The following is a 24,261-nucleotide window of genomic DNA, read 5'->3' as shown; positions in this document are numbered from 1 at the left end:
AGCGTAGATATTTTAGTTAAGTGAAATTAAATGAAATAAATAGTTTTGAAACATAAACGATTTTAACTTCACTCAACTTAAACAATACGGCCGTCGGAACGAAACGTATGTGTGTGTGTTAAAAAGATGTAATAAAATTCAATTGTAAACACGAAACAATCTACTAATTCTGTCGAGATTTGCGATTTATTTGACCTTCGTGGCATGGCGTTGGAATTTCAGAGAGAGAGGCGACTGTTGTGAGCGCGCAGCGTAGGCGTTACGTCACTGAAGTCCTCTAGCCCTGGGAAGGTGCTGGTGTATGTCTGCAAATAAAAAAATGATAAAGCTATACAAAGAAAAATAGGCCGATTCCTCATCAGCTCTCGGACAGACGGCCGTTACATATCGGATGAAATAAATCAGCCACGGAAGGTAATTTGTTCCGTGAAGAATTATTTTAATATTTTGTCACATTGTGGTTTAGCCTATAATAAAACATTTAATCCTAGTATATGTCAAGGCTATTTACTATGCATATATAGATAATCACAAAGCGCCTCTCTTTTATTGTATTTGATGAACTGCTATTACTAACAAAAGAGGAGGCATAAATGTGTTAAGCCATGCAATGGTGGAGAGATAGGACATTGAGAGAGGATGCTCTGGATGGTCGCTGAGCGATTTCAGCGGGATTGCCAGTGACGAAATTGAATAAACGGAACATTAGGTTAAGCATATCAGACATTTAAACCGTACTGAGATATATATACAAAAAAATGCAGCCAGCGATTTTGCGCATTTGCAAGTCTTTACGTGGGAAATGCCGACGCGTCTGGTTGGTTTGTCAGCTCTGTGCAATAAGCAGCCTTCACAAAAATAAAAAAGCGTAATTGAATCGACAATGAAATGTACAATGAATATACAGTATGTTGTTTTAAAAAAGAAATCGTTAGCCGAGAAACCAATGTTGCTAGCTGTTGATGTAAAATGTTTGATAACCTTGGAGGATGAGCCTACAAATAAAACCCCACCTTTCCTCGATTCAATCGGTGTGTAAATGGGAGATGCATATTTTCTCACATTTTCTGATCATCTAGTTAGTGAATTATTTTGTATATGAACGTTAACTGTCTACAGCATGAGCAAGATTTGGCTTAAGACAAGTAATGATTTGAACAATAGTTATAACATGTTAATAGCAGAAGTGGTGGTGCTTGGTTATGCTTTTTCATCACAGACTGCACATTATACAGCTCTCTAAATTATTGTTGTTGACGCACAGGTGTTAGTCTTTTTTCCTTGGACCCATAAGACAAGGTGACCCGATAGATGTCTTTTGGGAAAGGCACTGCTGTTAGGCTTGTATTATGTGGACACAATGGCATTATCTCTATTTGAGGTTTGCTTTTTTAATGTCATTTTGCAGGCTACAATAGTTGCTCCATTTGAGCCCCTGAAAGACTGGCCTTTGCATGATATAAAGCACATGCATTCATGTGCAAGAGAGGTCAACCAAAGCAAAACCATAGAATTTGTGAGATGAAGATGACTTGGGTTGTTTAAAAGCACATTACTTCAGATACATTTTTGGGAGTACCCTTGGCTGCTCCACCACCATATACCTGCCGATATGTATGGAAGTTCCCGATCAGTGAGCAAAATGGACAGTAATCATGGCGGAAGTAGAAATAACCAGAGTAATTCGGGCCGCTCACCACGGCTGCCTCGGTCACCCCGCATGGGCCACCGTCGCACCAACAGCATGGGGGGCAGCGGCGGAGGCCCAGGGGGCTCTGGAGGCAAGACGCTGTCCATGGAGAACATCCAATCCCTCAACGCTGCCTACGCCACATCAGGGCCAATGTACATGAGTGACAATGAAGTTGCAATAGGCACCTCCTCCGATCTCCCCAAGAGTGGTGTCGCGACGGGACGTTTTGGTGGCAGCATCCCTTATGGTGTCCGAGGAACGGTAACGGGCAGCACACCTGACATGGCTATGGTGCCGGCAGTGTCCACCGACTCTATGGGCTTTGGAGGGGAGATCCACGCAGCATCAACCGTTCCTCACTCCCTGCGCCAGGCAAGGGACAACACAATTATGGAGCTCCAAGCCCAGCTCAAGGAGGTGCTAAGGGAGAACGAGCTCCTTCGGAAGGACATAGAGGTGAAGGAGAGCAAGCTTAGCTCCTCCATGAGCTCCATCAAAAGCTTCTGGAGCCCGGAGCTGAAGAAGGAACGTGCGTTACGCAAAGATGAGGCGTCCAAAATAGGAGTGTGGAAGGAGCAGTATCGTGCAGTGCAAGATGAGACACAGGTGGGTACATCTGGCAGGATATGCTTGGGTTTAAATCTAGGTAGAAGTGAACATTGCTGATCTGAGAGCAGATTTATGTTTCAGTGGGAGTTAGGATTAAAACGTGCTGAAAATAATCTAGTCTAAGATCAGTATAAAATAGTAGTGTGTATCTAAAAAGGGTCTTTACAGTATTTACACAAGTAAATAATAATATATTTTACTTAAAAAGGTTATTTTTATAGTGTTTCCTAACCCTGTTCCTGGAGTATTTCAAAACCATACATTTTGAATGTCTCCCTTACAGCTTATTGGAATGATCCATGACCTGGGCTATTTGGGAAATGGCATAATACCACACTATTTTGCTATTTCTGCAGTATATAGTATGTATACTGTGCATAATATCAAAATTTTCTGCATGCATAGACTTCACGGATGATACTACATTTTGGGTATGTGTTGGGTACTGTATCCCTCAATACAATGTGTTTTACAAATTAACCATTATGTAATGTCAGTCATGATTTTTAACATCTTCTTGACTCATTATACCTGACAGTCAAGAATAAAAAACATTTTTACATACAAACTTTAATAAAAATAATATTTATTTCTGATCTACTAACTGGATGCAACTCATCTTGGTAGTTATCTTACTAATCTCAATCGAAAATAGAGCATTTATTCTATTACCACATACTTTGGAGATGTTGTTAGAAAAATACAAAATAATTAATTATGAACTTGGCCTTATAATGGAGACATTCAAAAATGTGATGTGTTGTGGCACTCTAGGAACAGGATTGGGAAACATTGCTTTTCATCATACTCTACATCAGGTGTCATTATTGAAAAGCATTTCTGGATGTAGTAAGATGTAAATTATGTTAAGCACAAATGTGGTGAATATGGAATGAAGGTATAAAAGTGTATGTATGCTTTAAAATATGATTTTCTTTCCTCTGTGGAAAACAAAAAGAGATGTTAAGAATGTTAGCCTCAGTCACTATTGTCTTTCATTGCATCTTCTTTCAATTCAATGAAAGTGTATGGTGACTGAGGATGTCATTCTGCTTAACGTCTTCTTTTGTGTTCCATGGATGAAACAAAGTAATTTGGGAACAACATGAGGGTGAGTAAACGTTGACAGAACTTTTACTTTTGGGTAAACTAATCATTTAGGCTAGGGAGATTAGTCTAGGTAACGCTGGGAGAAAATCCCAGTTTTATGTTTAATAAATAGAGATTTATGATTAGTTGAATGATAAACAATTTCACTTTGCGACATTGCTTTTTTTTTTTTTTTTTTTACCATAAAATCAAAAAAATATACAACATTAAAAACTCTCCTCTGGAGCTGATTGTTATTTATAGAAAAAATATAAAATAATCATTATGTTCCATTGCATTAGTGCATTTACAAATAGTGAGAACTGCGTGATTAAAGTGATAGTTCACCCAAAAATTTAAATTCTCTCATCATTTACTCACCCTCATGCCATCCCAGACGTGTATGTCTTTCTTTCATCAGCAGAACATAAATTAAGATTTTTAGAAGAATATCTCAACTCTTTAGGTCCTCACAATGGTGATTAGACCTTTGTAGCTCCAAAAATCACATAAAAGAAACATAAAAGATCCATATATATGATAGATGTGGGTGAGAAACAGATCAAAGTTTAAGTCCTTTTTTTACTGTAAATCTGCACTTTCAGTATATATCTGGAAGCTACATATGGTGCCTGTTTAATTTCACTTTCACATCTGAAAGTGAAAGTGGAAATTTAGAGTAAAAAAAAAATGACTTACATTTTTAAATGTTTCTCACCTACACCTATCATATCACATCTGAAGATATAGATTATAGAGTCAATGGATTACTTTTATGCTTCCTTTGTGTTATTTTTGGAGCTTCAAAGGTCTGGTCACCATTCACTTGCATTTTAAGAACCTACAGAGCTGAGATATTTTTCTAAAAAGCTTTGTTTCGATTCTGCCGGAGAAAGAAAGTCACACACATCTGGGATTTCATGAGGGTGAGTAAATGATGAGATAATTTTCAATTTTGGGTGAACTATCCCTTTAAAGATCAGCTTATCTTCATATGCAAATAAAAATATTACCTCCACTCTGAGGTGATGTTAATGGACAATCCTGAAATGGACAGTCTGGTCCTCCTGTGTGTGGCTCACTGCTTGAAATCCTGCCTAATACAATATGATAATTCTGACTTCATGAGCAATATATTATATAAGTATATGCAGTTAAAGAGATAGCTCACCCAAAATGTAAATTCTACCATCTCTTACTTAACCCCATGTTGTTCCAAACCAGTATGACTTTCTTTCCTGTGTGGAATACAATAGGAGATCTAAGGACGAATGACAGTCTCAGTCACCATTCACTATTTTTGTATGGAAAAAAGATCCATTTTAAGTGAATGGTGACTGAGGTTAACATACTGCTTAACATCTTTTGTGTTCCACGGAAGTAAGTAATACTGATTTGGAACAACATAAGGGCGAGTAAATAATGACAAAATATTCATTTTTGGGTGAACTATAAGATGAGGTTGTTTGCAGCAATGGTGTCGTAATCCTCCATATCTGCTTAAATACTCCCTTATTTGGATGATTAGCTTCAAACTGTGATTCACTGCAACATGGCTGTCATGACACATTCCCAGAAGAAAGGGTGTACATCACTAAGCTAATGATGGCTTGGTTATTCACTCTAAGATCACGCTTCTCACACTGTTTGCTTGTGATTAAAATTAACATGCAAATCATCAGAGAGCTCCAATTCTTAGCACTTGTTAGTATGTGTTTCCTGGTTATTATTGGCAAGTAGTTACATGCCTGTTGGGCTTAATGAGAACTTGCCATTAATTATGGCACAGCTGTGTATGTGTGTGTATGATTAAGGAAATGTATAATTACTGTTGTTCAGTTGTATTTGGCTGCTGTCATGTTTGCAACATTGTGCTTTCAACGAAATGGTGAATTTGGAGGTAATAAAAGAGAGGGAGATGCTAAAATTAGCACACACTGTTTCCTTGCCACCTTTACAACTGGTGTTGAGGACAGAGGACACATTTGTTATAGATTATAGATAAACAGTTTGTTAAAGATAAAATCCACAGCTAAATAAAGACATGTGAACCCATGAATTACCTTCATCCCTGCTGAAAAGACCATCTTAGACCAGCATAGTTAATAAGAGTACTTACTGCTTATATGGAATATATTTGGAATATGTAGACACTGTTATTGACAAGTTCAAGGACATGGTTTCTAGGTGGTCCATTTTGGAATTTCACCTCTTTGAATTTGCCTGATTGCTGTCCCAGACATCTTAGATTTTCTTCCATATTTCTAATAAGCAAATCTGATATTTGTCACTGACATTTGAGACATTATGGAAGATTATGTGAATTGTGCAACCCCACAAAGAATATTAAAGGTATGTACAAATGCTTATTTTCATAGTTGTCAAAAGTGTTATTAAGAAATACTATTTTGTTTCATTATTTTGTGTTCTCTTGTCCATCAAAGCACTTGCAGACAACCGTGCAGGCGCTTCAGGCTGAGCTGCGCATCCAGCGTGATTTGAACCAGCTGCTACAACCACTCGGGGAGCCGCTGGCCTGTGAGCCAAGCGAGGAGCAGGAACGGCAGGCTCGAGAGCTTTTCTTGCTCCGCCGTACCCTGGAGGAGATGGAAGTTCGCTTGGAAACCCAACGACAGACACTAATTGCTCGTGATGACTCAGTCAAAAAGCTCCTGGAGATGTTGCACAGCAAGAGCCCTTCGGCTAAAGCCAACGAAGAGGATCATGAGCGAACACGTCGCCTTGCAGATGCTGAGATGCACGCACACCACCTAGAGAACCTTTTAGAACAGCGTGATAAAGAGCTGGTGGCTTTGAGAGAGGTATATGACTATTGAAGTGAGAAATACATGGCAAAACATAATTTTCATAATTAGTATAGTTGTCTTGTTATCCATTATAAATGTCTAAACATTCTTAATGCAAGATAAATTTACTTGAGAGTAAAAATAAGATATTTTGTCTTGTTTTCAGAGAAATCTTACAAAATCTAGTAATGTTTAAGCTTATAACAAGAAAAATTTTGTCAACGTGGTAAGAAAAAAAAAACTTCCAAGGGAAAACAAGTTTTAAGTATTTTTCTTACCCCTTTTTGTTTTTAAAGCATAAACCCCACCAAATTGTGGTTAAATTTATCTGAAAACAAGACTATTATGCCATTCTGCTTCTCAAGTTATTTTTTATGTTTAGATATTTTTAGCAGAAAATAAGACAATAATATATTTTGCAGTGTGGTTAAGCCAAAGTTGATAGGCTGGACGGTCTGGTCAAACAAATAGAGGAATGTTTGATAGCGGACAGAGCCGCAGTGTTTTACTTTTAGGTAAACTCAACCTACAAATGGCTTAGTAATTGTTTACTCTGCATTTTGAGCTGGAACACAAGAAGTACATTTAACATTGAGAAAAAGGCACAATGCTTTAAAACAACATATAATAACTTCAGAAGCTAAATTGTGTAAGGATCTTGAATTAATTAAATTTTTCTTACCTCATTAAATTTTGTTAGACTTACATTTTCTTAAACAATTTGCCAATGTGGTAAGAATAATACATATTTAAATCACTAGATTACCCCAAAATAGGCATTACAATAGGGATTTCCAGATAAAGAACTGTATTATTATATATACTGTCAGGAGAGTAAAATTACTAAGATTTTGGTCATAATGTCCACTTCAACAGTCTGACTGCAGCCAAAAACACTACTCTGCCTTCATGCTCAATTATACAACATTCATTCACATAATGACGGCAGCTATTCCCTTCAAAGCTCAAAAAAATAAGATACTTAATTGAACGAGATAGCAGGGAACTCTTTTTGCACTTATGATGTACAGCTCTTGCGATATGCACGTAACTCTTATATAAATAGTCAATAAATAAATAAACAGCATTGCTCCCCCTCAAGGTCTTATGACATATCTGAAAGCTCTATTTCTGGTACTGGTGTAAAGGAAGTGCCAACCATTTGTCTTTAATTTCAGGAGCTGCATCGCCGCCTCGAGGGGACGCCAGAGACTACGAAAACCAAAGCTCTGCAGACTGTAATTGAGATGAAGGTATCACTTTAGCTTTTAATTGTTCTCACTAGGTTTTCGTTTTATACCCATTTACATATATTACCAGTCAAAAGTTTAGACACATACTTCAATTTCCATATTTAAAATAATAGTAATGAAAACTATGAAATCATACTAATGGAAGTCTGTGAATTACGTAGAGATCAAAAAATGTGAAACAAATAAAAAATGTACTGCTTCTTCAAAACAGTCACAATTTGTCTAGATTACAGCTTTCTATTCTTTGGGCATTCTCTCAACCAACTCAACCATGCTTTTTAAACAGTTTTGGAAGAGTTACCATGTATGCTGGATACTTGTTGGTCCAACTCTTCGCTTTTTGTGAAGGAAGATTTTTAAGATCATGAGAAAAATAAATTCAGTCAGATTTAGCTAAACTTTTCACTGGTAGTCTAAGAGAATTTGCAATATTAAACTGAGTATTACATGTTGTCATGTTTTCTTGATTATTTTATTGCTGAGGACAAAAAAATCCTATATGATATCTCAATGGAACCTCATGGTTAAATATAAGTTAAGTAAAATGGGATAAAAAGAAGGCACAAATCCTGGATGATGACTTAAACTAAGTCCTTTTTTTGTGCTGTCAGGACTCCCAAATCAGTTCTCTAGAGCGGGGCCTCAGAGAGCTGGAAGACCAGATCATGATGCTTCGATCCAGTAGCATGCTCAGCTGTGAAGAACGGCAGGAGGAGGCCAAACAAATGGAGGTTTACCGTAACCACACTAAGTTCATGAAAAATAAGGTGCAGCATTGACTAAACTTTACCAGTATATCCAGAATGATCACTTATACAGTGATGCACAAAGAATGCCACCTCATTTGAATATCAAATATTCTGTGATTTAGATGGACCAGGTTAAGCAGGACCTGTCCAGGAAGGACAGTCAGCTCCTCGGCTTGCAGACCAAGTTGGAGACCCTGACTAACCAGTTCTCTGACAGCAAACAACATATTGAAGTCCTCAAAGAGTCTCTGACTGCCAAAGAACAACGTGCTGCCATATTACAGACTGAGGTAGTTGACCACTTCTTAATCTTCACCTAGCCGACCATTACAATGCATTTTTATGACCAGTGCATCCAACTATTTTGCAGGTGGATGCTCTGCGGTTGCGTCTGGAGGAGAAGGAGACCACGCTGAACAAGAAGAGCAAGCAGATCCAGGAAATGTCAGAAGAAAAGAGCACACTAAATGGAGAAATCCATGACCTGAAGGACATGCTGGATGTCAAGGAGCGTAAAGTCAATGTACTTCAGAAAAAAGTGAGGGGAAAGAAAATACAGTCATAATTTGTCACAAATAGCTTGTGTTTTGGATGCTGGTGCTGGTGGAACATCAACACTATATTGGTAGACCAGCTTTACAGCAAAGCATTGCAATGATGGTCCACCAGCTAGACCAGCACCAGATTTGCACTTACCAGCATAAACCGGCCTGAACCAGCATGTAAATGTATGGAGTTTTAAACTGGTCTTTTCAACACCGCAGTTCTGATAAATCTTACAATAAATCCTGTGTTTCAGATTGAAAACCTGCAGGAGCAACTGAGGGACAAAGAGAAGCAAATGAGCAGTCTTAGGGAGAGGGTGAAGTCCCTGCAGACAGACACATCTAATACAGACACAGCCCTCACTACTCTGGAGGACTCACTGGCTGAGAAGGTGAGGAACACCTATAGATGACAGGAGAATGCACTGCAGGACTGTGGGACAAATCATCAGCCATCGTGATGCATTAGTACACTGCCAGATGGCATTGGCATTGTCCTAGTATGGAGTCAAACAGTATTTCTTATTCATAGTACATACTGTCTTTTACGGGCCATGATAATGTGTGTGCACTTCTATATAGGAGCGTATTATTGAACGTCTGAAGGAGCAGCGTGACCGCGAGGAGCGAGAAAAAGCTGAGGAGCTGGACAACAGCAAGAAAGAACTGAAAGAGTTAAAGGAGAAAGTCAGTGTGTTACAGGGAGACCTGTCAGACCGTGAGGTTAGTACTCAGTCCTTAATGACAACATGAAACTGCATTCGCAATGCATTTACCTTCTGTACTGTGAAACTGAAAATTCAGCAGGATATAATGTAGGGTGGGACTTTGTATTTTTATTCATTGATTTGATTGGATCAACCTTTATATAATTGGTTAATATTATTTTCCCCCTCCCACTAAACCTTAAGTTGTTTCAGAGATGGAGCAAGTTATTATATTTTAACTAAATCTTTTGAAAAGAAACATTTTGGAGTTTATTTGCATGTGCTATCTGCATTGGTTTAGCAACTAATTTACTAAAGAAATTCTACAGATCAGGCAATGGTGCAAATGTGCCCACAAAATCTGTGCTAAAATGCAATTTGCAATGTGCAATTCTGATTTTGCGGGCTGGTTCTGAGTGATATATTTCTGAGGATGCAACGACCACCACGATCTGACACACTTTGCCAGAACTGTACAGCATCACTCCCCCACTGTGATCCCGACACTTGAATCATCCCTTTAACATGCTGAAAGTGAGCATAACTACTGCGCATCTGGATATTTGGCAGGCTATAACTTTCTTTGACATCATTTGATCATTATTTGATGAATTACTGCTGACTTGATCAATAGAAAATGTACACAAACATCTCTTTTAAGTAAAATTGAGTTTACCGCCTGCATTTCTCAGGTGGTAATGGTGCAGTATTTAGTGAATGAAGCACAATCTATAATTACCCTAATTTATATGCAGTTAAAGGAGCTGTGTTTGTGTGGAAAGGTATGACAATGACTTAATTTAAATACTAAAGATGGCATGCTATTTCAGCGCTGATTGCGCATGCTAAACTATATTGCAAGTTGTTGGTGAATAAGACGCAGGTTTGTGCTGAAATACCACACGCAAAAGTGGCGCAACCGTTTGGTAAGTTCACCCCAGATTTATTTCCTTTAGAATAACTTGCACTGATAAATCATGCACAATAGCACCAGTGACAACATAAGATGAATATAATAAGGAATAAAAAAGTAAATCAGGTCAATTCTGATTTCATGTTACTTTAAATATGATATATAGATATGCAGTTAAATATTTTAAAGAGATATAGAGATAAAAGAACTTGAAAAAAAGAGAGACAGATAAAAAAAATTGCTTACGATCATGTCGTAATGACACCTATCTGTCAAAAATTTGCTTACAAGCAGATATCTGCTCTGACAGGTTGGTTAAGTGCATGTCAAAACAGATAAACAATAATGCACAACCATTAAAAAGTCTGTCCTTTGAATGAGCATTTTAAGGTAAATGCATGCTGAAAAGCTGCATTTGAAGTTGTGTATATGGAATCTCAACGTACTGTAAACTCTGGTTTTAGACTTCTCTCCTGGACCTCAAAGAGCATGCGTCATCTCTGGCATCTTCTGGCCTGAAGAAAGACTCCAAACTGAAAAGTTTAGAAATTGCTCTTGAGCAACGAAGGGAGGAGTGTACCAAGCTCGAAAACCAACTGATGAAGGTTACTATATCCTAATTTGCATATTATTCCCATTCCATAGTATGACACATACATTAAATTCATATTTTGTTTTATTCACAAATGTTAACAACAATGGTTCCAAAATAAGCTAATTTCAGCAAATTATGAAACTATAAAAATTTATTTGGAATCAGACCTTACACAGAAACCAAAACTGATGGCATTAGAGTAATGAACATACATAAAATCTGAGTGTACATAAAGCTATCACCTTTTTTATCATTTCACATGTTATTATTCAGAAAAACAAGCGATTAAAGTTGCTTTTAATTTATTGTGCTATGCATGTGTTCAGATATTTAAAGGTGATGTAAGTGATTTTTTTTTATGGGATGATATGCAGAAAATGTTCCTTCTCTCTGAAAGATATCACTGAAGCAAGTGTCTTGAAATATCTCACTGGTCTCTGTGACAGCACTAGCCTGTGTAAACATGTAACAAAAATGTGACTGTGGGCCGTGGACACATTCTTTGATCAGCCAATCAGAAGACTTTGATTTGCTTTCTGTTTGTCAATCATTGTACACATTCTCATAGTGTAGTAGTTGAAGCGGAACATTCAAGTTTAATGTCATATTCAGATTGTCAGCTGAGGGCAACATTTTGCTACAGTTGTGTTTGACGAATGTGAGAAGATGCACTGCTGCTCTACTGTTTGATCACATCTCATTGCTATCTTTGAATGGTGGTGTTTTGGAAAGTGTGTGCAAATCTAACTCAATGGCTCAGTCTCACGGAGGTTCCAGAATGACTAAAATCACTTACAGCACCTTTAGCGCACATAAACACATACTGGTCTGATAAACTTAATTTTCTCGTACCGCTTCACATTTTCTTTCCACCATAAAAGCAGATCCTTATCTATTGGTTTGCATGACTCTAACAAGAACCAAATACCATTAGAGTTATATTCAATACAATTCTAAATATTTCAAGTATTGCCACACTTGTTGAAAGCACGCACTAAAGATGTCATGATATCTCCTTCTCTCATCCAACACCTCAAAGACACTTATCCACAGTGACCCCCAGAGGACTTAATTGTAGCTGTGAGATTTGGTGAGAGATTTACAGGGAAAGAACTGTATAATTCAAAGTTGCCCACAGTAGGCAAATATGCAAAGGAAAATCTATTTGCGATATTTGAATAGTTTGTAATAGTCAACTAGCTGGTGCAGTATGAGTACTCGATAAGTCGATTACTCGTGCACATTCCTTCTTAGTACAGTACATACTTAAAAGTATGAACTTTCCTGCCAACAGCGAGGAAATACATTTAGTGCATGGTTTAAGTATGGAAATTGGAATGCTTTATTTGTAACAGTGTGGTTGCTGGATATAATAAACTACAAAGGTAAAACAAGCCAGATGGGAGAGCACGCATGGATTTCAACATTAATATATTTGAGTTTTTGAATGTTTGTGAGTGTGTTCAATCATGGTGTTTACATTTTCTTTAGGCCCAGAGTGCCGCAGCCAATGTAAAGGCCAACTCTGAACTATCCGAGCGCATTTCCTCACTTGAATCTGATGTGACCAGACACAGAGAGGACTCTGCCAAGGCTCAGGCTGAAGTTGATCGCCTATTGGACATTCTGCGTCAGATGGAGAACGAGAAGAATGACAAGGACAAAAAAATCAACGAACTGGAGAGGTCAGTCCATTTACCTCACCACCTGTAATTGGTGTTGACATTCTTTGTGAAGTTTGATTATTTGTTGCATTAGAGTAGCAGTCAAAATATGTTATGTCTTTGTCCATTTTTGCTGCTGTGTTTACGCACCAGTTTTATGCACAACCTCTGATCAAGTGTTTTTTTTCTCTCACACTGAGTGGCCTTTGAACTTCTGCTTTTTGTCTCCCTCTTTTTCACCTGGAAATGTGATACCTAGTGTGGCTTCCAGGTTAGTAGATACATGTGTACTTCAACACACATAACTGGATCCAGACCTCAAGAATTTTATCCCTTGCTGTTTTTATATTAACATAAGGAATAAAGCCTGTTAAAGACCCAGTGAAATATTTTGACACACACAGTTTAGTTTTTTTGTGCCTTTATTACTGAAACAGGAAGTCGGAGCGGGACATATTGAAGGATGTGTGTTTTTCTTAAATAGCCAATTGCCTTTATTTGACTAAATATGTGGCAGAATATGCTACTTGCTATTGACCCTTTTCACATTTCCATGTTCATCAATCAAATTATAGCAGGGTAAACTTCTATAGCATTGAATGGGAGACCACAACATATATTATTTTCTTTTAGGAATACACTAACCTAAAAGCCAAATGATTTTGATTTTGATTTCATGGGGTTTTTAAGTGCTAAAAATAGCCACTTCTTTAAGTGGAATATACTGGAAAATATTTTGTTTCTTAGCACAAAGCTATTGCTGTGTCCGGATCACTATCATTCATGTGATCAAGCTTGGCTATATTTATTGACCAGCCCAAATATTATCTGAGCTATTAAATAGGCAGTGTTATAAGCCCACCCTCTTATTGTGTGCTTTGTCTTTTCTCTGTGATTAAGCCTAAGAATGTTCTTCTTACACCTTATGTTTCTGTTTCAGGCAAATAAAAGAGCAGAGTAAGAAGGTTTCTGGCAAACACAAGGAGCAATCAGGGAAGGGCAGGAATGTCAACGATGGCCCGCAGCAGGTGAATTATAGAGGAAAATTATGACAGCTTTATCATAAGCTACTCTGTTATGACAGATCCCCATTTATTTCCAGCATTGTCAAACAATGATGTGCTTATCACAAATTGTGCCCCATCTACCCCAGGAGTCCTTGCGGCAGAAGGCAGAGCGTATTGAAGAGTTGGAGGAGGCTCTTAGAGAAAGTGTTCAAATAACTGCCGAGAGAGAGATGGTACTGGCACAGGAGGAGGCAGCAAGAAACCACCATGAAAAACAGGTCAATATTACAATGGAGTCCAGCAATCTGGTTTCGGAAATAAAAATCCCATAAATTATCTCCATAAACTGACTGACTTTTAACAATAACTTATAAACCTTTAGAGACCGGCACGGCCGGATGTAGGCATGGGCAGGTGCGAGCTGAAATGTAAGTCTTGCCCACCCAATCAAACGTTTGACAAACACAGCATTAAATAAAATATTAGATTTGTTACGATTTATGCATTGGTTAAAAGCAATTTGAGGTTGGGCTACAGTGAGGTGAAAAAAGTATTTGATCCCCTGCTGATATTGTACGTTTGCCCATTGACAAACAAATGATCAGTCTATAATTTTAATGGTAGGTTAATTTGAACAGTGAGAGACAGAATAACAACAAAAAAATCCAGAAAAACGCATGTCAAAAATGTTATAAATTGAATTGCATTTTAATGAGGCAAATAAATATTCGACCCCTCTGCAAAACATGACTTAGTACTTGGTGGCAAAACCCTTGTTGGTAATCACAGAGGTCAGACGTTTCTTGTACACATCTCAGGAGGGATTTTGTCCCACTCCTCATTGCAGATCTTCTCCAAGTCATTAAGGTTTCGAGGCTGACGTTTGGCAACTCAAACCTTCAGCTCCCTCCACAGATTTTCTATGGGATTAAGGTCTGGAGACTGGCTAGGCCACTCCAGGACCTTAATGTGCTTCTTCTTGTGCCACTAATTTGTTGCCTTGGCCGTGTGTTTTGGGTCATTGTCATGCTGGAATACCCATCCATGACCCATTTTCAATGCCCTGGCTGAGGAAAGGACGTTCTCATCAAAGATTTTACGGTACATGGCCCCATCCATCGTCTTTTTGATGCGGTGAAGTTGTCCTGTCCCCTTAGCAGAAAAACACCCCCAAAGCATAATGTTTCCACCTCCATGTTTGACGGTGGGGATGGTGTTCTTGGGGTCATAGGCAGCATTCCTCACCAAGCTGCTTGGCGATGGTCTTGTAGCCCATTCCAGCCTTGTGTAGATCTACAATCATGTCCCTGACATGACCATGGTGGAGAGTTTGGAATCTGATTGAATGATTGCTTCTGTGAACAGGTGTCTTTTATATAGATAACAAACTGAGATTAGGAGCATTTAAGAGTGTGCTCCTAATCTCAGCTCGTTACCTGTATAAAAGACAACTGGGAGCTAGAAATCTCTGACTGAGAGGGGGTAGAATACTTATTTCCCTCATTAAAATGCAATTCAATTTATAACATTTTTGACGTGTTTTTCTGGATTTTGTTTGTTGTTATTCTGTCTCTCACTGTTCAAATTAACCTACCATTAAAATTATAGACTGATCATTTCTTTGTCAGTGGGCAAACATACAAAATCAGCAGGGGATCAAATACTTTTTTCCCTCACTGTATGTGTTGCAAACATTGAGGTTGGGCTGTACTGCCACAACCAATCACAAAATAGCATCAGAAATTTGTAAATGCAAGTATTTTTCTCTTTTTGTCATTGACCAAAAGCAACTACACACTCAAGAAACGGCTGCTGTAAACCAGAGAGACGTCACGTGAGCGTGAACTGTAATACAAGATATTTTTGTGCAATGCATAGGTATTAGTGCCATGTATAGAAGCCTGTTGGTGTCTCTAGGTGTCTTTAGCAGTGATTATGCTTATGTTAATTTATAACAGGCACCCTCTTCACACTCATCAAATATCTCCCTCTCCTTCCACCAATATTTATTGTAAAGAAACAATGCTGTTTAGACTCACCATACACACCACTAGCGACCTAACTGCCAGATACTGGCGACATGCAGTGACAAAGTAGCTGGCAGTGTGAACGTGTTCGCGTACTTGCGTGAAGTATGTTTCTGCCTTTAGTCTGACAAAAATGAAATAGAATATAATTTTAGAATGACAATGTGCAAAATGGACAAAAAAAGTGTGTCAGACTGTAACATACCAAACTTTTATAAAATATTCAAACATTTAGGGAAAATATTTATAACATTTTCTGATTTAAAAATGTATCAAACATAAAACTATAAATATGTGCTGTCCTTGTTAAAAAAAAAAAAAAAGGGAACAACCTAAAATAATAACGAATAGACTAAAGTATTATCTAAGTTAACATACTGTACTCTGAATTCTTCATGCTTCAGAGACTTATTAATTTTCAGTGAAAGGATACAAAGTGTGTTTCTTATGGAAATGTATTCACAACTCAAGTTACGCAACGCAAATTACGCATATTCTGACAAGCGTGTCATTTAGTTCAAGTTCACCTATTTATTCCCATCACTGTGCAGATGTAAGTTGTTATATTGTATACAATATATGATGTTGATATAGGATACTATAGTGATTAAAATCATGTATACATTGTTTTTTGTTGAAGCAGTTCATTTTGCCTGTGTTCAACTCACACAGCTCAAGCGGAGAAAACCCCAGTTATTAATGGGTTAGATTAATCTATATCAGATTCTATGGATGTCTCTTCTCCTTTTCATATCTTGCACTATAATTTTTTATCTCATCATATTTTCATCAATAGTATGCTTTAATAAAATTATTTAATATTCTTCATGATGCACATTTTTTGTCTCGTCTTCTTTATGGTTGACAAAATAAAAAAAAACTTAATCGACGAACGTTTTCATCATTGATTTCGTTGACGAGATTAACGCAGTATAGGCTATATGTGATTAATTTGGAATAACATTAAAGTATATTCTTTCTATTTTATAAACAACAACTTTAAATCATTAGTTTCATATTTTCCCATCGTTTTTAATTCGATTGTCATTCGCAGTGCTTTATGGGATTCATTCCCTCATTAAAGACGTTAAGTAGGCTTACACAGTCTTGTACCATTTTCCGATTGGGAAATACCTATTTTACTTCAATGTTTGTAATGATGTGATTCACCTCGGTGCTGATTGATTTAGTTCATGGCTAGGAATTCTTTTATGAAGGATTTAATGAAATCCAAATGGAAACAATGAATGGGAAAAATACTTCCAGAACTAAGACACTATATTTACAAGACTAGATTGAATCATGTCAAATAAAGACATTTTAGTTAAGAATAAAAATATGCTTTTAAATATTAAACCCAAAGTGAGTTACGGTCATACCAGAGGTGATCAATCTGGCTTCTGGAACATGGCAGATGGTTTGTTGCAGGTTCAATGTGGTCTACCAGCTTGTTTCAATCCTCTAGACCAGCTTGGACCACCTAAAAACCCTGCAAAATAAGTTAACCTTTATAGGCTGTTTAAGCTGGATTTTTTTGCAGATTGTTCTCTTGACAACTTTGTGATTTATAGAACAAGCTATAATGAAATAAGTTCTCTGCCTCCTGTTTATTTCTTGAAAAGATGGAAGAACTACTTGGAGCGATGGAGAAAGTGAAGCTAGAACTTGAGTCCATGAAGGCCAAGATGTCGTCCACCCAGCAGTCTCTGGCTGAGAAAGAAGCTCATCTGACCACACTAAGAGCTGAGAGGAGGAGACATCTGGAGGAGGTGCTGGAGATGAAGTGAGTTACTGCAGCATGTTCCTTCTTTCACCTGATATGAAATAATGCATTCAATTTTAAGCTTCAAATAATTTTTCATATGTAGAGCAGACAAAATCACATCCAGTCAGAAATCAATTGATGTTTAAATACAGCTATTAGAGGTAAGAATTTGGATCAGTACACCTTTTAAAATAATAATAAAAAAGAAACCAAGCAAACTTCAAAATGTCTTGACGAGATATGCTGTTGACGGTTGCAGCCGGGTTAAGGGGTAGGACAACACCTTAGATTAATATGGAAGTAACTGATGTTTTATCACACCGCTTGTCATGTGTGTTAGTTGTTATGTATTTCAAACTGTGGAAACTACTCTGTTTAGCATCTCACACAACGATGGGAAAGGTTTGCAATAAACATTTTGAAGTTGGAATGCAAGCATTTAAAAATATGAAACATCTTCCAGATGGCAAAAAGTAAGAACAATAGCATACCCTATGAAACTATGAACACATTTAATCTTATACCTCAGTATCATGCATCAGCATGTTTAATATTACACATAAGAACAGAAACAAACAGCAGAGTGTAGATTTAAAGCGGATTCCATCATAAGCCAAAATGTTTCCAAGTTGCCAGTTGAAAAAGAGACTCATTTGCAATATGTTAGATCATGAACTTATATACAAACGACTTTAAGATTGAAACAAATTGCCAGATTGCATATTTAAGTCATTAAATCTTCTCTAACTATCTCTCTGGTAAGTGTCTATTCCAGGACATTTCAGATCTAATTTTTGGGGCACTTTGCCAAGCTGTTGTTTTAATAATATAAATCATTTAATAAAAAGTATATGGAGATAAATATCATGTGAGAAATGTTGGCTGTAACCCAGTGTATGTTTTTCATACTGTGTTTTTGCAGATATTAAATGCAGTGGATGATTCATTCTGCACGTGGTTCATTCTGTTTGCTATTTCAGTCTCCTCACTTCAGCTGTGCTCCTGGGAATTTGTAGAAAATAAACAAGCTATTTCAGTCGTTCTAAGTCAGTTATGCACAATTATTTTGACAAAATGTATATACTTCTGAGATGTTTTTTTGCTTGTGAAAGCAAACATCCATTAAAGGGATAGTTCACCCAAAAATTAAAATTAAGTTTTCATTTAATCACCTTCATGTTGTTCCAAACTCGTATGACTGTCTTCCATGAAACACAAAAAGAGATATTTGGTGGAATGACAGACATTATTTGGGTGAACTATCCTGGTCATCATTATTTACTGCTTTTCCACTACTGGGCCAGAGCGAGCCAGGGCTATCAACAGGCAACTGCCCCTGGCACATACTAGAATGCCCATATTTGGCCAAACATTGCTGAAGAGCACTTCCATAGTACTTTCACGAGGCAACATCTGACATTAGGGTTTGACTTCCATTCATTTCACTGCAATTGTGATTCATAGGCAGGAGGCTCTGCTGGCTGCCATTAGTGAGAAAGATGCAAACATAGCTTTGCTGGAGCTGTCCTCATCTAAAAAGAAGAAGACGCAAGAGGAAGTTGCCCAGTTGCGGAGAGAGAAGGACCGTTTGGTGCAGCAACTCAAACAGCAGGTATAGACTGCATCACAAGCCTCGGGCGAGCCTGTCTGTGTGTCATACATCTTCCTGAAGTTGTTTGTTAACTATAAAATAGATAATGTCTTTGTTTTGACTGGTGGGTTTCTGTAAACAAACAAGGCTTATTGCTGTATTAAAGGTTATTATTGTAATAGTCACTAGTACCATTGCTCAGACTTTAAAGGGTTAGTTCACCCACAAATTTTAATTCTCTCATCTATTACTCATCTGTCAGTCTTCTGCTGAACACAAATTAAGATTTTAGAAGAATTTAAGAATATCTCAGCTCCATACAATGTAAGAGGATTGTGATCAGCACTTTAAAGCTCCAAAAAGCACAGACAATCATAGTAAAATTATTCCAGTGGTTAAATTGATGTCTTCTAAGCAAATCGATTGCTTTGGGTGATATACAGATCAATATTCAAGTCCTTTTCACTATAATTGCTTACTTCAGGTCCCTCTCCAATGTGCGCCCACACTGCCCCTAGTGGCGTAAACATGTTCACGCGAGAACGCAATACAACCGGAAGTGCAGCTCAATTTGTTTACAAGAGACCACTGTTCACAAGCTTTACTGAACATGCCAGTACGCTTACGTACTGGCATGTTCAGAGCTTAACTTAACTTAAAAATTTTTATCTTTTTATCTGTTTCTCAACCAAGGCAATAGTGTCTCTTTAGAAGTCATTAATTTAACCACTGGGGTTGTATGGATTACTGGATTACGATTGTCTGTGGTTTTTGGAGCTTTAAATTGCTGATCACCGTCCACTTGCATTGTATAGACCTGCAGAGCTGAGATATACTTGTAAAAATCTTTGTTTGTGTTCTGCTGAAGAAAGAAAGTCATATACATCTGGGATGGCATAAGGGTGAGAGTAAATGATGAGAGAATTGGTTAAACTATTCCTTCAAGGTTGGGATTTTAACAAACTTCAAAGCCAATTTATTAAAATGTGGCATGTTACTTGTACCTCACCATTTGAGATACAGATATTTGGTAAAACTTTAGAATACTTACTTAATGCATAACTAATAAGGAATTACTGCAGAACTAATAAGTAATTCTTCATTAACACTTAAGTCACTACTATTAACTACTAAGGAAGATGTGTTAACTAATCAGTATGTAATAGCATTTTATAGTTGTGTTAAGTAACAATTAGCTAATCAATAACTATTGAATTCAGTCATGCCTCCTGATTAACTACTTTTAATTATCTACTAATTCAGCTTCAGGAGAAATAACTACTGAGTAACTACTAATGAACAGTCGATTAATTACAATACTGTTCCAGGTTGTAAGTAATTCCCTCATATTTATGTGGCAATTCTGTATAAATTAATCATGGGTTCCATATTATTGCAATTAATTGTAATTAATCGACTGTTCATTAGTAGTTACTCAATAGTTATTTCTCCTGAAGCTGAATTAGTAGATAATTAAAAGTAGTTAATCAGGAGGCATGACTGAATTCAATAGTTATTGATTAGCTAATTGTTACTTAACACAACTATAAAATGCTATTACATACTGATTAGTTAACACATCTTCCTTAGTAGTTAATAATAGTGACTTAAGTGTTAATGAAGAATTACTTATTATTTCTGCAGTAATTCCTTATTAGTTATGCATTAAGTAAGATACAGTATTCTAAAGTGTTACCAGATATGTATATAAATAATTTGTTGGCGAGAGTTGCATTATTACTTTTCTGCAACACAATAAGTCGCCATGCTGTTTCTGAAAGTTCCCCTACCCTAGTATCGGTGATATTACGCTGACAAACTAACAAGCGCCCATCAGACGTGTTTGCATCGACTCAGCCCTTACATTGTAGGAGGGACTCAAGACTTGGGGGTGGGCTTTTAGACTTGCACCTGTGAGCATCCACTTAGTGACACCCTAGCAACATTTTAAAAACATTTAGAGCACATTTGAGAGTTCATAGCAATGCCCTAGCACTGTGGTACCCACAGTTGTACATAGGCAAGCACCTCTAATTGTAAATATACAAATGTAATGTGAAAATCACATGCCATGAGCACATTTAATCCAACCCCTTTTTGTATTTTCCTTTTTTTCCTGACGTTTTTCCTCCCACCATTCTTTCCTTACATATGTGCCTCCTCTTTTCTCCTAGACACAGAACCGTATGAAGCTCATGGCGGATAATTACGATGATGGCTACTTGAAAACACCACCAGACCAGACCAACCACAAACCTCCAAAATCACCTGATCAGGTCACAGTCCAGCCCTTTAAAAAGTGTTCAACGCTGTCATCAGCTTGTTTTTTTCTTATCTTAATTAAATCATTTCAGTATGACTGAATATAAATAATTCATCAGTTGCTGTATATTGCTTTTCTCATATTCATAGGAGCTTAATCTTAACAGCAAGCCCAATGAGGCACCAAAAGACAAATTGGAGGTGTGGTCAGTTTTTATTTGGTTATATGTTAATAAGTATTCATACTAGAAACTGAATTGGAAGTGGATACTCTTTCAAGTTCATTTCCATTGCAGTTTCTTTGCTAAATCTTTAAGGGGTAGTTCACCCAAAAAAACATTCTGTCATTATTTACTCACCTTTATGTAGTCCCAAATCCATATGACTTTCTTTCTTATGTGGAACACAAAAGGATGCAGAATGTTATCCTCAGTCACCATGTGCAAAAAGATGCAATGTAAGTGCAATGAAACTGAGCTAACATTCTGCCAAACATCTTGTTTCGTGTTCAATGGAAAAAAGTAAGTCTTTGGAACAACATGAGGGTGAGTACATTCATTTTCTCTTTTCGGGTGAACTATTCCTTTAATTAGAATGGAGCTGCCCTCATCTCCAATGCTGATGCCATCATTTCCTATTTACTGCCTTCATATGATCATCACTTTTCAACCCTTCGAATTTTATTATTCATGATTGTAGAAATCGCCATTAAGTGCAGATCCAGGATCAGTTTCACTTAAAGCTTGTCAACATTTACAACATTTAAGCGAAGATACCGAATACTGATCCTTTGTCTGTAGTTACAGGTCACTTCTACTTGTAAATATTATCATACTAACCTGATCTTCTTTTCCATGCTGCACTTGGCTAAAACCCTGCCATCTCTTAACCAATAGGATGATGAGGAGGGCATTTGGGCATAGCCTCACTGGCAGCCATTTTGTTTTAGATGGGTGAGCATTTCTTTGATGGACATGTAAAAGCCAATCTCAGCTGCCCTGTTCTCCATGTGACCCATCAAACCCTGCTTGTCTTGCTGTGCCTGTTTGAGATTACTGGCTGTCTCATAGCAGTGCAAAAACGGTTCTGTTGTTTCTAATGGGAATTTTTCTTGTTTAAAGCTTTTGGCCTTTTCTAAATTTGAATATTTTAAAGGCCAATTTGTTTTGTAACAAATATTGTTAATAATAGCACTGCTAAGAGATAGTCTGCAAATCTCTTTCCCCTTGGTTTTCACTTGTTTGTTTTTTTAAAGCCTTTTATATCTTTGTGGTTTAATCTAATTCCAGATGGTGCATTATTAGTAGTCAACATGAATAATTTGCTTTTGAATTGTAATTTCTTCACAATTACTTTGCCCTCACAAAAAATACCCCTTTATTAAACAAAAATTACTTTCAGTTTTAAACAATTTAAGCAAAGTCAAAGTTGGGCATATACATGCTATATTTAATTTTGTTTACTTTTTTTTTAAAATTATTTTATAAATATATATCATTGTACTTTTAAAAAGTTATTTGTCACAAACTCGGGACTATATACGTAAAGGTGCACTCTGGATCTTTTGTCTTTGTCATCTTGGACTTGGATGCAGCATCATTGCGAGTCAAATCATTATGTTTCAAAGTGTCACATAACAGGACAGTTACTGAGATTAAACGAGTAGTATTCGACTGGTCATGTGATTCTAACATGGCAGCCCCCATGTGTGGACCCTCTCCATGTAGAATAAAACAGCTTTTATAAGGTTACTGATATGATTGGAGTCTTCATTTTAATGTGAGTGCTCATGATTTCCTACATATATTGCAAATTACAATTCATGTATTTAGGAGTTAAACTTTTTTAATGAGGAAACAATTACAGAGTGCACCTTTAATTAAACCGAAAAAAAACAACAACGAAAAACAACCCTAAAAGATGATTGAAATGGTAAATGTGATGAAATAGTCACCAGTCACAGTATCCAAAAATAAAAATGTTCCCTTATAGATATATAACAATTTAAACCTAAAGCTTGATTCTGGAAAAGTTTATTGTGTGTTATTTGTCATAATACAAAAATATGGCAGCATTGTAATGCATTCAGTGCTACTTCAAGAAATGTGACAAATCTTCTCCGTGCAATTTAATTTTCTTTTTCATAATAATGAATAATTTGCCAGACTAAAATGTAATTAATTAAAGTAATTAAAATTGTATTATACATCAGGGTCAAAAAATGTATGGAGGCTTGGGACAGAAATGCCCTCAAAATTCAAAATGATTGTGCAAAATCTTTTTTTATTTTCTTATTTTATTTTAATATTTTTATTTGTAATATTTTATCCAAAGCATAATACATATTATAACAAAATAAGAGTTGATGCTGATTTAAACTGATAGGTAACAACCTTACTGAATTAATTGGAATTTATATTAATAAATATATTGATTAAATTCAAGGATTGTACATAAAAGGGTGACATAGTGTGCACCTAAAAATCACATCTGGGGGGCAAAAATTGCCCAATAATAAAAAAGTTAATTTCTGACCCTGTTATATGTAGATTTTATTCTTCTAACTAGCAGTTTGTTGTTATTTTACCTAAAAAAAAACTAACATCAAATAAAAAAACTGCATAATGAACTTATTTAGGCTAACGTGTCAATGTCTTGTCCCCACATATTAAAAAAAGCATGCATTCGCATGCCAAAATATCTTGTGTCTTACAAAAGCACCTGATTAGTAAATTATCTTGTGCTTGGAGTGAAGAAAGTCAACCCTAATGTTTGCAGATGCATGAGAATACACAGTCTGTTACCCATAATCCTTTCTTCTATAGTAGTAACAGTATCCCTGGTGTGTAGATAAGATCTGGGCGGAGAGCTACAGTACGAAGGAGCTCTACACTGGCCATCTGATTATCCCATACAACCATCCCCTCAATCCCATAATTTACAGAATCAACTCAGCCCACATCTCATCACACCAGTAGCCCAGGG

General features: G+C 36.8%; 1 protein-coding gene across 1 annotated transcript; it reads left to right on the top strand.

The window, feature by feature from the left end:
• Positions 1–284: 284 nt before the first annotated feature.
• Positions 285–24,261, top strand: erc1a (ELKS/RAB6-interacting/CAST family member 1a). Its single transcript, XM_052119549.1, has 19 exons — positions 285–414; positions 1,409–2,299; positions 5,836–6,213; positions 7,377–7,451; positions 8,063–8,218; positions 8,323–8,490; positions 8,571–8,738; positions 9,000–9,137; positions 9,328–9,468; positions 10,830–10,970; positions 12,452–12,645; positions 12,884–12,895; positions 13,565–13,652; positions 13,778–13,909; positions 17,281–17,441; positions 18,888–19,035; positions 21,189–21,290; positions 22,173–22,229; positions 24,127–24,261. The coding sequence occupies exons 2-18, from the start codon at positions 1,613–1,615 to the stop codon at positions 22,197–22,199; spliced, it is 2,916 nt and encodes a 971-aa protein (XP_051975509.1). The 5' UTR covers positions 285–414; positions 1,409–1,612; the 3' UTR covers positions 22,200–22,229; positions 24,127–24,261.

The sequence above is a fragment of the Xyrauchen texanus genome, chromosome 46 (genome assembly GCF_025860055.1).
Source record: "Xyrauchen texanus isolate HMW12.3.18 chromosome 46, RBS_HiC_50CHRs, whole genome shotgun sequence".
In the NCBI taxonomy this organism is placed as follows: Eukaryota; Metazoa; Chordata; class Actinopteri; order Cypriniformes; family Catostomidae; genus Xyrauchen; species Xyrauchen texanus.
This window is presented reverse-complemented; position numbering and strand designations above follow the sequence as displayed.

Excerpts from the sequence above, each read along its gene's own strand:
- erc1a (XM_052119549.1), top strand. The coding sequence starts at position 1,613 with ATGTATGGAAGTTCCCGATCAGTGAGCAAAATGGACAGTAATCATGGC. Across the intron at positions 9,138-9,327 it reads AGGACTCACTGGCTGAGAAG|GAGCGTATTATTGAACGTCT; the intron begins GTGAGGAACACC and ends ACTTCTATATAG. Across the intron at positions 19,036-21,188 it reads TGCAGCAACTCAAACAGCAG|ACACAGAACCGTATGAAGCT; the intron begins GTATAGACTGCA and ends CTTTTCTCCTAG.